Raw genomic sequence first — 12,809 nt, forward strand, 5'->3', positions numbered from 1 at the left:
CTGATATGTGCCAGAGCTTCAGCTCAGCTACACTTCTGTACAGTGTACCAGAAGCCGGATTTTATGCTAAAATTATATACGAACCGCCATGCCTCTGGACGAAGGATGATTCGGGTAATCTGGGCGCACAACCTGATGGGTATATTGGGCGCTGCCATACACCAGCATGTAATTTGTGGTGGTCAGTAAGAGGCGGGGCACAAAGTTTGGCTGTCATGTGGTCCAGATACCAGCGGAGGCAGTGGCGAGTCATCGGGTGCTTGGGGTTCCGCATTGCCTGCAGAAAGCTGCTCGCTGTCATGCGTTGGCCAATCATGAAGCCTCTCTTTAAAATTCAGCCAACTATAATAAACCCCTCACATCTGTAATGCAAGTGGCTCCAATACCTCCGCAGGCGGGACTTCACACTCTGATGCCAATCTTCATGACTTCGAAAGGTTATCAGGCATCAACTCACCTGCAACCAGCCTGAAGAGAGCAGCAGACCATGGGAATCATACCGACATGTGGCCGCATGCACCGCCCACTGACATGTGGCCGCATGCACCGCCCACTGACATGTGGCCGCATGCACCGCCCACTGACATGTGGCCGCATGCACCGCCCACTGACATGTGGCCGCATGCACCGCCCACTGACATGTGGCCGCATGCACCGCCCACTGACATGTGGCCGCATGCACCGCCCACTGACATGTGGCCGCATGCACCGCCCACTGACATGTGGCCGCATGCACCGCCCACTGACATGTGGCCGCATGCACCGCCCACTGACCATGCATGTCCATATGGAGGCTAATATATTTAGTTCCCCATCATCCATGCCAGTTGCCTGGCTGTCTTGCTGATCCACTGCCTCTAATACTATTAGCCATAGCTCCTGAACAAGCAGCAGATCAGGCGTTTCTGACATTGTCAGATATGATAAGATTAGCTGCATGCTTGTTTCAGGTGTGATTCAGACACTACTGCAACCAGAGAGATCAGCAGGGCTACCAGGGAACTGGTACTGTTTAACAGGAAATAAATATGGCAGCCTCCATATCCCTCTAACTTCAGTTGTCCTTAAACATTTTTGTGCGGAGTTCCTTCTTAGGATGTCCGTAGAAACTCCTGCTAAACTCGCCGAGGAATCTAAACTTCGCCGGCGTAGGCAGCAAGGAGTTAAGTGAAATATTTGCCGTTCTCCCAGCGATGTTAAATGGAGTACAAAACGCAGCAATCTTTCACGGTGTGCGAGAGCGCGAGTGCCGAGACGCCGTAGATGGAAGGGGATGCCCCCGAGTTGTCTCTCAATCCTTCAAGATTGTGTCTGAGGCGTAGCGTCGGCGGCAGAGAGATTGCACAGGGGGACGCCGAGCAGGCAGCCCAGGAGCGCTTTCCTCCATTAGGATATTAGATCAGTCAGGCAAGGAGAAGATCGCCGCAGAGGACGCACACACTCGGGGAAGACGAGAGGCTTTTAACAAAGTGCAGCGGAGAGAGGGCCGCAGGTCAGTGCGCAAACGTGGCACCTGCGCCGCCCGCATAGCAATGCCGGGAAACGTGGAGAGGAGGCCACAGACAACCAACTAGTGAGAGGTTAACCCCCTACTGTGCCACAGCGAAAAGATAACCCTTCATATGCCAGACAGCTGAGCGAAGGTGTGATATGACGCAGGCGGCCATCGATCACCAGGAAGTGACACTGATATCAGCCTGCATGCAAATTTCATACAAATTGTAAGCAGCTCACAAGTGGGTCATTCAAAACAGACATGCAAGTCAGAATAATTAGTGTCCTAATGCCTAGGTCTAGCAATCTATATGGAGGTTTTGCAATTTTTTGGGGGTTTCACAAAGAAATTTAAGAAAAAACCGCTGGTTGTATTTGCGCACTAGTACTACTGATAGTAAACTAGCTGCAGTAATAACTTATACTGTACATACTGGGGGCAGCAGAGCTCAGCACACACTGCAGCTAGTTTACTATCGGTACAGGCACAGAGTAACAGCTTATACTGTACATACTGGAGGCAGCAGAGATCAGCACACACTGCAGCTAGATTACTATCAGTATAGGCACAGAGTAACAGCTTATACTGTACATACTGGGGCAGCAGGGATCAGTACACACTGCAGCTAGTTTACTATCAGTACAGGCACAGAGTAACAGCTTATACTGTACATACTGGGAGCAGCAGAGATCAGTACACACTGCAGCTAGTTTACTATCAGTATAGGCACAGAGTAACAGCTTATACTGTACATACTGGAGGTAGCAGAGATCAGCATACGCTGCAGCTAGTTTACTATCAGTACAGGCACAGAGTAACAGCTTATACTGTACATACTGGAGGTAGCAGAGATCAGCACATGCTGCAGCTAGTTTACTATCAGTACAGGCACAGAGTAACAGCTTATATTGTACATACTGGAGGCAGCAGAGATCAGCACACGCTGCAGCTAGTTTACTATCAGTACAGGCACACAGTATTTGCGCACTAGTACTACTGATAGTAAACTAGCTGCAGTAATAAACTTATACTGTACATACTGGGGGCAGCAGAGCTCAGCACACACTGCAGCTAGTTTACTATCAGTATAGGCACAGAGTAACAGCTTATACTGTACATACTGGAGGTAGCAGAGATCAGCACACGCTGCAGCTAGTTTACTATCAGTACAGGCACAGAGTAACAGCTTATACTGTACATACTGGAGGTAGCAGAGATCAGCACACGCTGCAGCTAGTTTACTATCAGTACAGGCACAGAGTAACAGCTTATACTGTACATACTGGAGGCAGCAGAGATCAGCACACACTGCAGCTAGTTTACTATCAGTACAGGCACACAGTATTTGCGCACTAGTACTACTGATAGTAAACTAGCTGCAGTAATAAACTTATACTGTACATACTGGGGGCAGCAGAGCTCAGCACACACTGCAGCTAGTTTACTATCGGTACAGGCACAGAGTAACAGCTTTTACTGTACATACTGGAGGCAGCAGAGATCAGCACACACTGCAGCTAGATTACTATCAGTATAGGCACAGAGTAACAGCTTATACTGTACATACTGGGGCAGCAGAGATCAGTACACACTGCAGCTAGTTTCCTATCAGTACAGGCACAGAGTAACAGCTTATACTGTACATACTGGGAGCAGCAGAGATCAGCACACACTGCAGCTAGATTACTATCAGTATAGGCACAGAGTAACAGCTTATACTGTACATACTGGAGGTAGCAGGGATCAGTACACACTGCAGCTAGTTTCCTATCAGTACAGGCACAGAGTAACAGCTTATACTGTACATACTGGAGGCAGCAGAGATCAGCACATAGTGCAGCTAGATTACTATCAGTACAGGCACAGAGTAACAGCTTATACTGTACATACTGGAGGCAGCAGAGATCAGCACATGCTGCAGTTAGTTTACTATCAGTACAGGCACACAGTAATAGCTTATACTGTACATACTGGGGGTAGCAGAGATCAGCACACACTGCAGCTAGTTTACTATCGGTACAGGCACAGAGTAACAGCTTATACTGTACATACTGGGGGTAGCAGAGATCAGCACACACTGCAGCTAGGTTACTATCAGTACAGGCACATTTGTACTCTTGGTGTGTGTTGTGGGTCACAATCAGGCAGGTATGAAGCACAGATTCTCACCTTATACCCGGCCGCAGACACAACCTTGTGGGTGGAGAAGGGGAAGGCCTCATTACTCAGATCTTCATCCAGAACTTCCTGCAGAATGGAGCGGCTGGAAAGACAGAAAACAAATATCTCACTTGGTGAAAATAACGACCTCTAACACCAATCATGCCAAATTCCTTTAAAACTTGGGTTTCTGAAGTTCAGAGGCCTTAGAGGAGCCCTGAGGTGAGAGTGATATGGAGGCTGCCATATTTATTTCCTGTTAAAACAATACCAGTTACCTGGCTGGCCTGCTGACCTCTTTGGCTGCAGTAGTGTCTGAATCATACACCTGAAACAATGCAGCTAATCCAGTCACACTTCAGTCAGAGCACCTGATCTGCTGCATGCTTGTTCAGGGGCTATGGTTAAATGTATGAGGCAGAGGATCAGCAGGACAGCCAGGTAACTGGTATTGTTTAATAGGAAATAAATATGGCAGCCTCCATATCCCTCTCACTTCAAGGCCTTTTATCTCATGAGAGAAGCAGAAACAACAAAATGTAACACCGTTTACTGAAAAACATTGCAGAGAATTTTGCCTTCTAAAAGTATTTGCGAATTTCATGAAATATACATCAGTCCGTCCGTCTTATACTAGGATACGAAACGTAATGCTCCGAAGGGTGATCTAATTTTCCAAAGTATTGATTGTTGCTATTGATCATCGGGGCCCACCAACGGAGGGAAAGTATGATCAGATACCCGACCCAATCAATCGTACTGTCGATTATTCAGGAGATTGTACCATTAATGAGAACTTTTAGACATATTTTAATAAGTTTAAGCCCCATCTACACCATACAATTTTTTGTCCAATTCGATTCATTGATTCGATACGATTTAATCAGACATGTCCGATCGGGATTCAATTTGATTCAATTTGCCATTGCAAAACAATCCCGATCGGACATGTCGGATTGAATGGAATCGAATCTAATCTAAATCAGCCAAAAAATTGTAAAGTGTAGCTGGGGCTTTACAGAGTATATGGCTGTTCTAAATCAATCGACAATATTATCCTAAATAAAATGTTGCACCAAATGTTCCAAACAAACCCACCAAACAGTGGGGGGTGCACTAACTGAGCCCCCAAATCACTGAACCCCCAAATCCCAGCTGAGACCCCAAATCACCACTGAGCCCTCAAACCATCACTAAACCCAAGTCAATGAGCCCCCCAAGTCATCACTGTGTGTATAAACCTCCCAACCAGAGAAAAAAAATTACAAAAATAAAAACCCAAAACAAGGTCTTCAGTGACTAACATTGGCCTGGATTCATCAAACAGTTTGCGGTAAAAATTTGCTGTTCGTTAATTTACCGCATGAGATAGTTACCGAATGCTTAGTAGTAGTATTCAGCAATTTTTTGTAGTCGTCGGCAGTCGTTCATTAAAAGATCGCTGGTGTTCAGTAATAATGTGGTAAGCATGCGGTAAGCGTAAATATCGACACTAGCAATCTTTTAGCGAATACAAGCCGTTTTCAAAGGGCATTGTGGGTAAGGAAGGTGCATTGTTTGTAATTTAAAGAGAACCTGAACTGAAAATGAAAGGTGAAAATAAACACGTCATCACAAAAAAATGTCCATTACCCCATAACAGCTTCCTGGTCAGCACACTGTTACACTGTAATATCACCCACATAAGCCATAGGGAAACATGGACATTACCTGCCACACCAGTTCTCTCAGCTGTAACTGACAGAACTGAAATATACCAGTTGCTGACAAAATCTGGTCAGAACTGGAAGGGATCACAGTAAGAAGAAAACGGTGAGCTTCTTAGAGGAACTGATGGCGAGGTAACTATAATGTTCATTTGAAGTTACCTCATGTGTTTATTTTACATAATTTTACTCAGTACAGGTTCCTGTTAAATACACCGACAGCAGAAACAAATGACGACAGGGCAGTGCGGGCGATATTGCACTCGGAATTTACCACCCTGACACGCCCCCTTTCTGCTTCTTGAATATTAGTTTCGGAAAATTGACCGCACAGTTACCGCACTATTACCGCACGCACGATAGTGACATGCGATGAATACTAACTTCTGCAAAATGATAGCGCTAAATTACCAAACACTCGATAAAGCATTCGGTAACACTTCATTAATCGGGGCCCATATCTTTTTCTGCAAGTTTCGGTATTTTTGATTCCTTCTTCAGGCTTGATCCAGAGTCACAACTGTACAAAGCAGAGTCAGGCCTGGTACACACTGTGCAATTCTCACTGCAGATCCAACTTTCGAGTACGTGATCGGAAAAATAAATCTATACAGCCTGCTGATGGCCAGTGACCGACCTCAAAATCAATCTCTTCCTCGATTGGAAGCAGATTGGACAGGTCGAGAATCATCAATTTAAATACCAGCCAGTCGTGTTCAATTCTGCAGGGATTTTTCCTCTCAATCGACATCCAATGATCAATTATCACAAATGTCAGATCTGAATATCGATTGGATGTCTTGCTCAAGTCCCTTCCCTAGTGTATTCTACATGATCTTGTGCTTCCATCATGGTTATCTTTTCCTATTGGCGCTTTATAAATACAATAAATAATAATCCTATGTAATAATCCCTAAGTGTCCCTGCGTCATCCTGTCCCTGTGTCCATGCATTTGTGCTACTGCGCATGTGCAGCACGGACAGCTGCTGGGACAGGAGGATGGCGCCAGAGAGCCGGGCGTGTGCGCGCGTTGCAGGTGGGTGTGAGCGCATGCGCAGTGACATGCGGCGGAGGTGGCGGCTGTGACAGACATCCAGCCCCTTTGTAAATGGCCTTAGGTCTACTAGTAATAATAAGAGTACAGATCTCTGCCAGGTGACTTGTATGTGTGAACTAGGCCTCCTGCTGAGCAGTCACAAAGTTTTACCTCCTTTGAAATGTAAAAGCCGACTATTAACAGCTAGAGGTGTTCAAGAATGAAAGCAGCATTTGTCAAGAAAGGCAAACAGCCCATGAATAATCTGATTAACAGGCCTGGGAACAATAACACATGGGTGAAGAAGCCAGCCAGCAAACCTGCCTGTTTCATGTCTCTCATGCTGTGTCCTCCAGCAGCACAGAGTATATCAGGAGAGCAGAGTCCTCCAGCAGCACAGAGTATATCAGGAGAGGAGAGGAAGGAGCAGAGTACTCCAGCAGCACAGAGTATATCAGGAGAGGAGAGGGAGGAGCAGAGTCCTCCAGCAGCACAGAGTATATCAGGAGAGGAGAGGAAGGAGCAGAGTCCTCCAGCAGCACAGAGTATATCAGGAGAGGAGAGTTAGAGGGAGGAGCAGAGTCCCCCAGCAGCACAGAGTATATCAGGAGAGGAGAGTTAGAGGAAGGAGCAGAGTCCTCCAGCAGCACAGAGTATATCAGGAGAGGAGAGTTAGATAGAGGAAGGAGCAGAGTCCTCCAGCAGCACAGAGTATATCAGGAGAGGAGAGTTAGATAGAGGAAGGAGCAGAGTCCTCCAGCAACACAGAGTATATCAGGAGAGAGTTAGAGGAAGGAGCAGAGTCCTCCAGCAGCACAGAGTATATCAGGAGAGGAGAGGGAGGAGCAGAGTCCTCCAGCAGCACAGAGTATATCAGGAGAGGAGAGTTAGAGGAAGGAGCAGAGTCCTCCAGCAGCACAGAGTATATCAGGAGAGGAGAGTTAGAGGAAGGAGCAGAGTACCCCAGCAGCACAGAGTATATCAGGAGAGCAGAGTTCTCCAGCAGCACAGAGTATATCAGGAGAGGAGAGGCAGAGGAAGGAGCACAGTCCTCCAGCAGCACAGAGTATATCAGGAGAGGAGAGTTAGAGGAAGGAGCAGAGTCCTCCAGCAGCACAGAGTATATCAGGAGAGGAGAGTTAGATAGAGGAAGGAGCAGAGTCCTCCAGCAGCACAGAGTATATCAGGAGAGGAGAGTTAGATAGAGGAAGGAGCAGAGTCCTCCAGCAACACAGAGTATATCAGGAGAGAGTTAGAGGAAGGAGCAGAGTCCTCCAGCAGCACAGAGTATATCAGGAGAGGAGAGGGAGGAGCAGAGTCCTCCAGCAGCACAGAGTATATCAGGAGAGGAGAGTTAGAGGAAGGAGCAGAGTCCTCCAGCAGCACAGAGTATATCAGGAGAGGAGAGTTAGAGGAAGGAGCAGAGTACCCCAGCAGCACAGAGTATATCAGGAGAGCAGAGTTCTCCAGCAGCACAGAGTATATCAGGAGAGGAGAGGCAGAGGAAGGAGCACAGTCCTCCAGCAGCACAGAGTATATCAGGAGAGGAGAGATAGAGGAAGGAGCAGAGTCCTCCAGCAGCACAGAGTATATCAGGAGAGGAGGGATAGATAGAGGAAGGAGCAGAGTCCTCCAGCAGCACAGAGTATATCAGGAGAGGAGAGTTAGAGGAAGGAGCAGAGTCCTCCAGCAGCACAGAGTATATCAGGAGAGGAGAGGGAGGAGCAGAGTCCTCCAGCAGCACAGAGTATATCAGGAGAGGAGCGTTAGATAGAGGAAGGAGCAGAGTCCTCCAGCAGCACAGAGTATATCAGGAGAGGAGAGTTAGAGGAAGGAGCAGAGTCCTCCAGCAGCACAGAGTATATCAGGAGAGGAGAGGCAGAGGAAGGAGCAGAGTCCTCCAGCAGCACAGAGTATGTCAGGAGAGGAGAGTTAGAGGGAGGAGCAGAGTCCTCCAGCAGCACAGAGTATATCAGGAGAGGAGAGATAGAGGGAGGAGCAGAGTCCTCCAGCAGCACAGAGTATATCAGGAGAGGAGAGATAGAGGAAGGAGCAGAGTCCTCCAGCAGCACAGAGTATATCAGGAGAGGAGAGTTAGAGGAAGGAGCAGAGTCCTCCAGCAGCACAGAGTATATCAGGAGAGGAGAGATAGAGGAAGGAGCAGAGTACCCCAGCAGCACAGAGTATATCAGGAGAGGAGAGTTAGAAGAAGGAGCAGAGTCCTCCAGCAGCACAGAGTATATCAGGAGAGAGTTAGAGGAAGGAGCAGAGTCCTCCAGCAGCACAGAGTATATCAGGAGAGGAGAGTTAGAGGAAGGAGCAGAGTACCCCAGCAGCACAGAGTATATCAGGAGAGGAGAGTTAGAAGAAGGAGCAGAGTCCTCCAGCAGCACAGAGTATATCAGGAGAGGAGAGTTAGAGGGAGGAGCAGAGTCCTCCAGCAGCACAGAGAATATCAGGAGAGGAGAGTTAGAGGAAGGAGCAGAGTCCTCCAGCAGCACAGAGTATATCAGGAGAGGAGAGGCAGAGGAAGGAGCAGAGTCCTCCAGCAGCACAGAGTATATCAGGAGAGGAGAGTTAGAGGAAGGAGCAGAGTCCTCCAGCAGCACAGAGTATATCAGGAGAGGAGAGGAGAGGGAGGAGCAGAGTCCTCCAGCAGCACAGAGTATATCAGGAGAGGAGAGTTAGAGGGAGCAGCAGAGTCCTCCAGCAGCACAGAGTATATCAGGAGAGGAGAGGTAGAGGAAGGAGCAGAGTCCTCCAGCAGCACAGAGTATATCAGGAGAGGAGAGGTAGAGGAAGGAGGAGAGTCCTCCAGCAGCACAGAGTATATCAGGAGAGGAGAGATAGAGGGAGGAGCAGAGTCATCCAGCAGCACAGAGTATATCAGGAGAGGAGGGTTAGAGGAAGGAGCAGATTCCTCCAGCAGCACAGAGTATATCAGAAGAGGAGAGTTAGAGGAAGAGGCAGAGTCCTCCAGCAGCACAGAGTATATCAGGTGAGGAGAGTTAGAGGAAGGAGCAGAGTCCTCCAGCAGCACAGAGTATATCAGGGGAGGAGAGATAGAGGAAGGAGCAGAGTCCTCCAGCAGCACAGAGTATATCAGGAGAGGAGAGTTAGATAGAGGGAGGAGCAGAGTCCTCCAGCAGCACAGAGTATATCAGGTGAGGAGAGTTAGAGGAAGGAGCAGAGTCCTCCAGCAGCACAGAGTATATCAGGGGAGGAGAGATAGAGGAAGGAGCAGAGTCCTCCAGCAGCACAGAGTATATCAGGAGAGGAGAGTTAGATAGAGGGAGGAGCAGAGTCCTCCAGCAGCACAGAGTATATCAGGAGAGGAGGGGTAGAGGAAGGAGCAGAGTCCTCCAGCAGCACAGAGTATATCAGGAGAGGAGAGGGAGGAGCAGAGTCCTCCAGCAGCACAGAGTATATCAGGAGAGGAGAGTTAGAGGAAGGAGCAGAGTCCTCCAGCAGTACAGAGTATATCAGGAGAGGAGAGCTAGAGGAAGGAGCAGAGTCCTCCAGCAGCACAGAGTATATCAGGAGAGGAGAGTCAGAGGAAGGAGCAGAGTCCTCCAGCAGTACAGAGTATATCAGGAGAGGAGAGCTAGAGGAAGGAGCAGAGTCCTCCAGCAGCACAGAGTATATCAGGAGAGGAGAGTCAGAGGAAGGAGCAGAGTCCTCCAGAAGCACAGAGTATATCAGGAGAGGAGAGTTAGTGGAAGGAGCAGAGTCCTCCAGCAGCACAGAGTATATCAGGAGAGGAGAGTCCTCCAGCAGCACAGAGTATATCAGGAGAGGAGAGTTAGAGGAAGGAGCAGAGTCCTCCAGCAGCACAGAGTATATCAGGTGAGGAGAGCTAGATAGAGGAAGGAGCAGAGTCCTCCAGCAGCACAGAGTATATCAGGGGAGGAGAGTTAGAGGAAGGAGCAGAGTCCTCCAGCAGCACAGAGTATATCAGGTGAGGAGAGCTAGATAGAGGAAGGAGCAGAGTCCTCCAGCAGCACAGAGTATATCAGGAGAGGAGAGATAGAGGGAGGAGCAGAGGCCTCCAGCAGCACAGAGTATATCAGGAGGGGAGAGTTACAGGGAGGGCAATCATTTTGTGACATCACAAACATAGTTTACTGACAGCAGACTACCCGCAATGACTTTGCTTTGAGCGACCGATCAGTGAGATCTCCGCTAAAATCGATGGACTTTTGCTGAAAACTAGGGGGATCGTTTAAATTATTTGCGGCGTGTCGTCCATTTATCTTTTTCACGATTGGGAGAGATAAATCGGGGAACGGTTGTTTGTCGGCAGAGATCCTCGAACCATCCGACTGTGGGTAGCTTTAGCAGAAATCTCCTGAGCTGAGCCGTAGCGGTAGAATATGGCACCGTGTCGGCCATCAGTAGAAGGAAGTAGTTTGAAAGCAGGATGATACCATTTACTAACTAACCTAAAAATACATAGGAGTAAGCTTTTGGCTTTTCAAGCTTCCTCAGATAGAGTCTGGGGAAGGCTGCACAGCTAAAAGCTTACTCCAGTGTTTCTCACACCTGTCCTCGTAACGCCCCAGCAGTGGAGGTTTTGCAGGCAGCCTCCCCTATGCACAATTCCCAACTTTTTAAGATCATAAAGAGGGACACTTAAGCCACACCTCTAGCCATGCATACTATAAAGAAAAATAGGTACTTACCCGTTAGGGCGCATCCGGCAGGTGGCGCCAATTACTATTCCCCCTCCAGGCCGCCATGGATAGTAGGGAAAGATGTAACTCTGGTGGAGTTTTGTCGCCACCTAGAGGATGCGCCCGGCTAACGGATAAGTACCGAAAAATATGTTGTTTTATAATTCTAACCACGCTGGTCCTTTCTATCCTGGTGCATTTTCCTTCATATTAACATTTGAAAATAAGAAAGCGGTACTTATCCGTTAGCCGGGCGCATCCTCTAGGTGGCGACAAAACTCCACCAGTTACATCTTTGCGTACTATCCATGGCGGCCTGGAGGGGGAATAGTAATTAGCGCCACCTGCCGGATGCGCCCGGCTAACGGATAAGTACCAAGAAATATATCACTTTATAAGATAGGAATAAAGTTTAGACTCAATTAAACACATTTTTTAGCACAACATACATATATTTACTTAAATCTGTATAGGAGTCCTGAAAGAGGGACAAATGAGGGAGAAAGAGGGACAGGGTTCCCAAAAAGGGACAGTTGGGTGTTATACCCAATATGCACAGGTGGGGTAATTAGTGTCTTGGCTGGGTGGATTCCATGTAGCTGAGACACTAATTACCCCACCTGTGCATAGGGGAGGCTGCCTGCAAAACATGCACTGCTGGGGAGTCATGAGGACAGGTGTGAGAAACACTGGAGTAAGGTGGACATACAAAGTCTCGCTACATGATAGCCGCTGCTCAGCGGCATCCCCCCAGCCCCTCCGATCGCCGCCGGCGATCAGAGATCCGGAGATCCCGTTCAAAGAATCGGCGGGTAGCGGCGGCGATCGGGCACTGCACGCAGCTAGCAAAGTGCTAGCTGCGTGCAGCAAAAAAAAATATTATGCAAATCGGCCCAGCGGGGCCTGAGCGGTGCCTTCCGGCGGCTTACCCCGAGCTCAGCTCGGGCTTACCGCCAGGAGGGTTAAACGATTTTGGGCAGATTCGACCAAGAGACAAATTTATCTCTAATCGAATTAGAGATAAATTTGTCTCTTTGTCGAATCTGCCCAAACACTACAGGCAGATTCCCGTCTGATTTCAGCATGAAATAATCAGGTTATCGGCTGAGCCGCCGCGTCCATCTGGCCAAATGTATAAATATATGTAGTGTATGCATTTATACATTACCTGTCCTTTAGCAGCTTCCGCACGGTGTCCGTCCATTTCGCCGGGTAACAGCCGCATACACGCTAGCGGCGCATAGCGTCTGACGTCAGCCGATATGCGCCTTCGTGACGTCAGACGCTATGCGCCACCGGCGTGTATGCGGAACCCGGCAAGATGGACGGAAGCTACGTGGAGGCTGACACCGGACTGCGCTTTGAGTCCTATGGGAGAAAAGCGCTTTACAAATGTTATTGTATTATTATTGTAATGTATAAATGCACTACACTACATACATTTATACATTGCGGCGGCAGCGGTGGGAGTTTCGTCATCTCGTCACTTGTTCGTAATTCGGCTGCCGTACCGCCGCGCACCCGACCAACCAACTTCGGGCCGACATTTTCCAGCATGTGCGATCGACTGTCCCGAAATTAGTCGCCTTGTCGGTCCGGCATGCACTTGGCAGCACCAATTTTCATCCAATTCGATTATAATCGAATTGGATGGTTGATTGGTTGGTTGGTCGGCTAATGTATGGCCCCCTTTAGAGGTCCTCTGTACTATAGGTCTGGCCATAATAATATGCTGTCT

General features: G+C 48.4%; 1 protein-coding gene across 1 annotated transcript in view; it reads right to left on the minus strand.

Annotated features, from left to right (window-relative positions):
- Positions 1-12,809, minus strand: part of SARDH (sarcosine dehydrogenase) — a 166,016-nt gene that overhangs the window by 47,872 nt on the left and 105,335 nt on the right. Inside the window, exon 17 of the mRNA XM_068249222.1 lies at positions 3,665-3,758. Within this exon, the coding sequence (XP_068105323.1) occupies positions 3,665-3,758 (94 nt within the window). The remainder of the gene's footprint in view (positions 1-3,664; positions 3,759-12,809) is intronic.

The sequence above is a fragment of the Hyperolius riggenbachi genome, chromosome 8 (genome assembly GCF_040937935.1).
Source record: "Hyperolius riggenbachi isolate aHypRig1 chromosome 8, aHypRig1.pri, whole genome shotgun sequence".
NCBI classification, from domain to species: Eukaryota; Metazoa; Chordata; class Amphibia; order Anura; family Hyperoliidae; genus Hyperolius; species Hyperolius riggenbachi.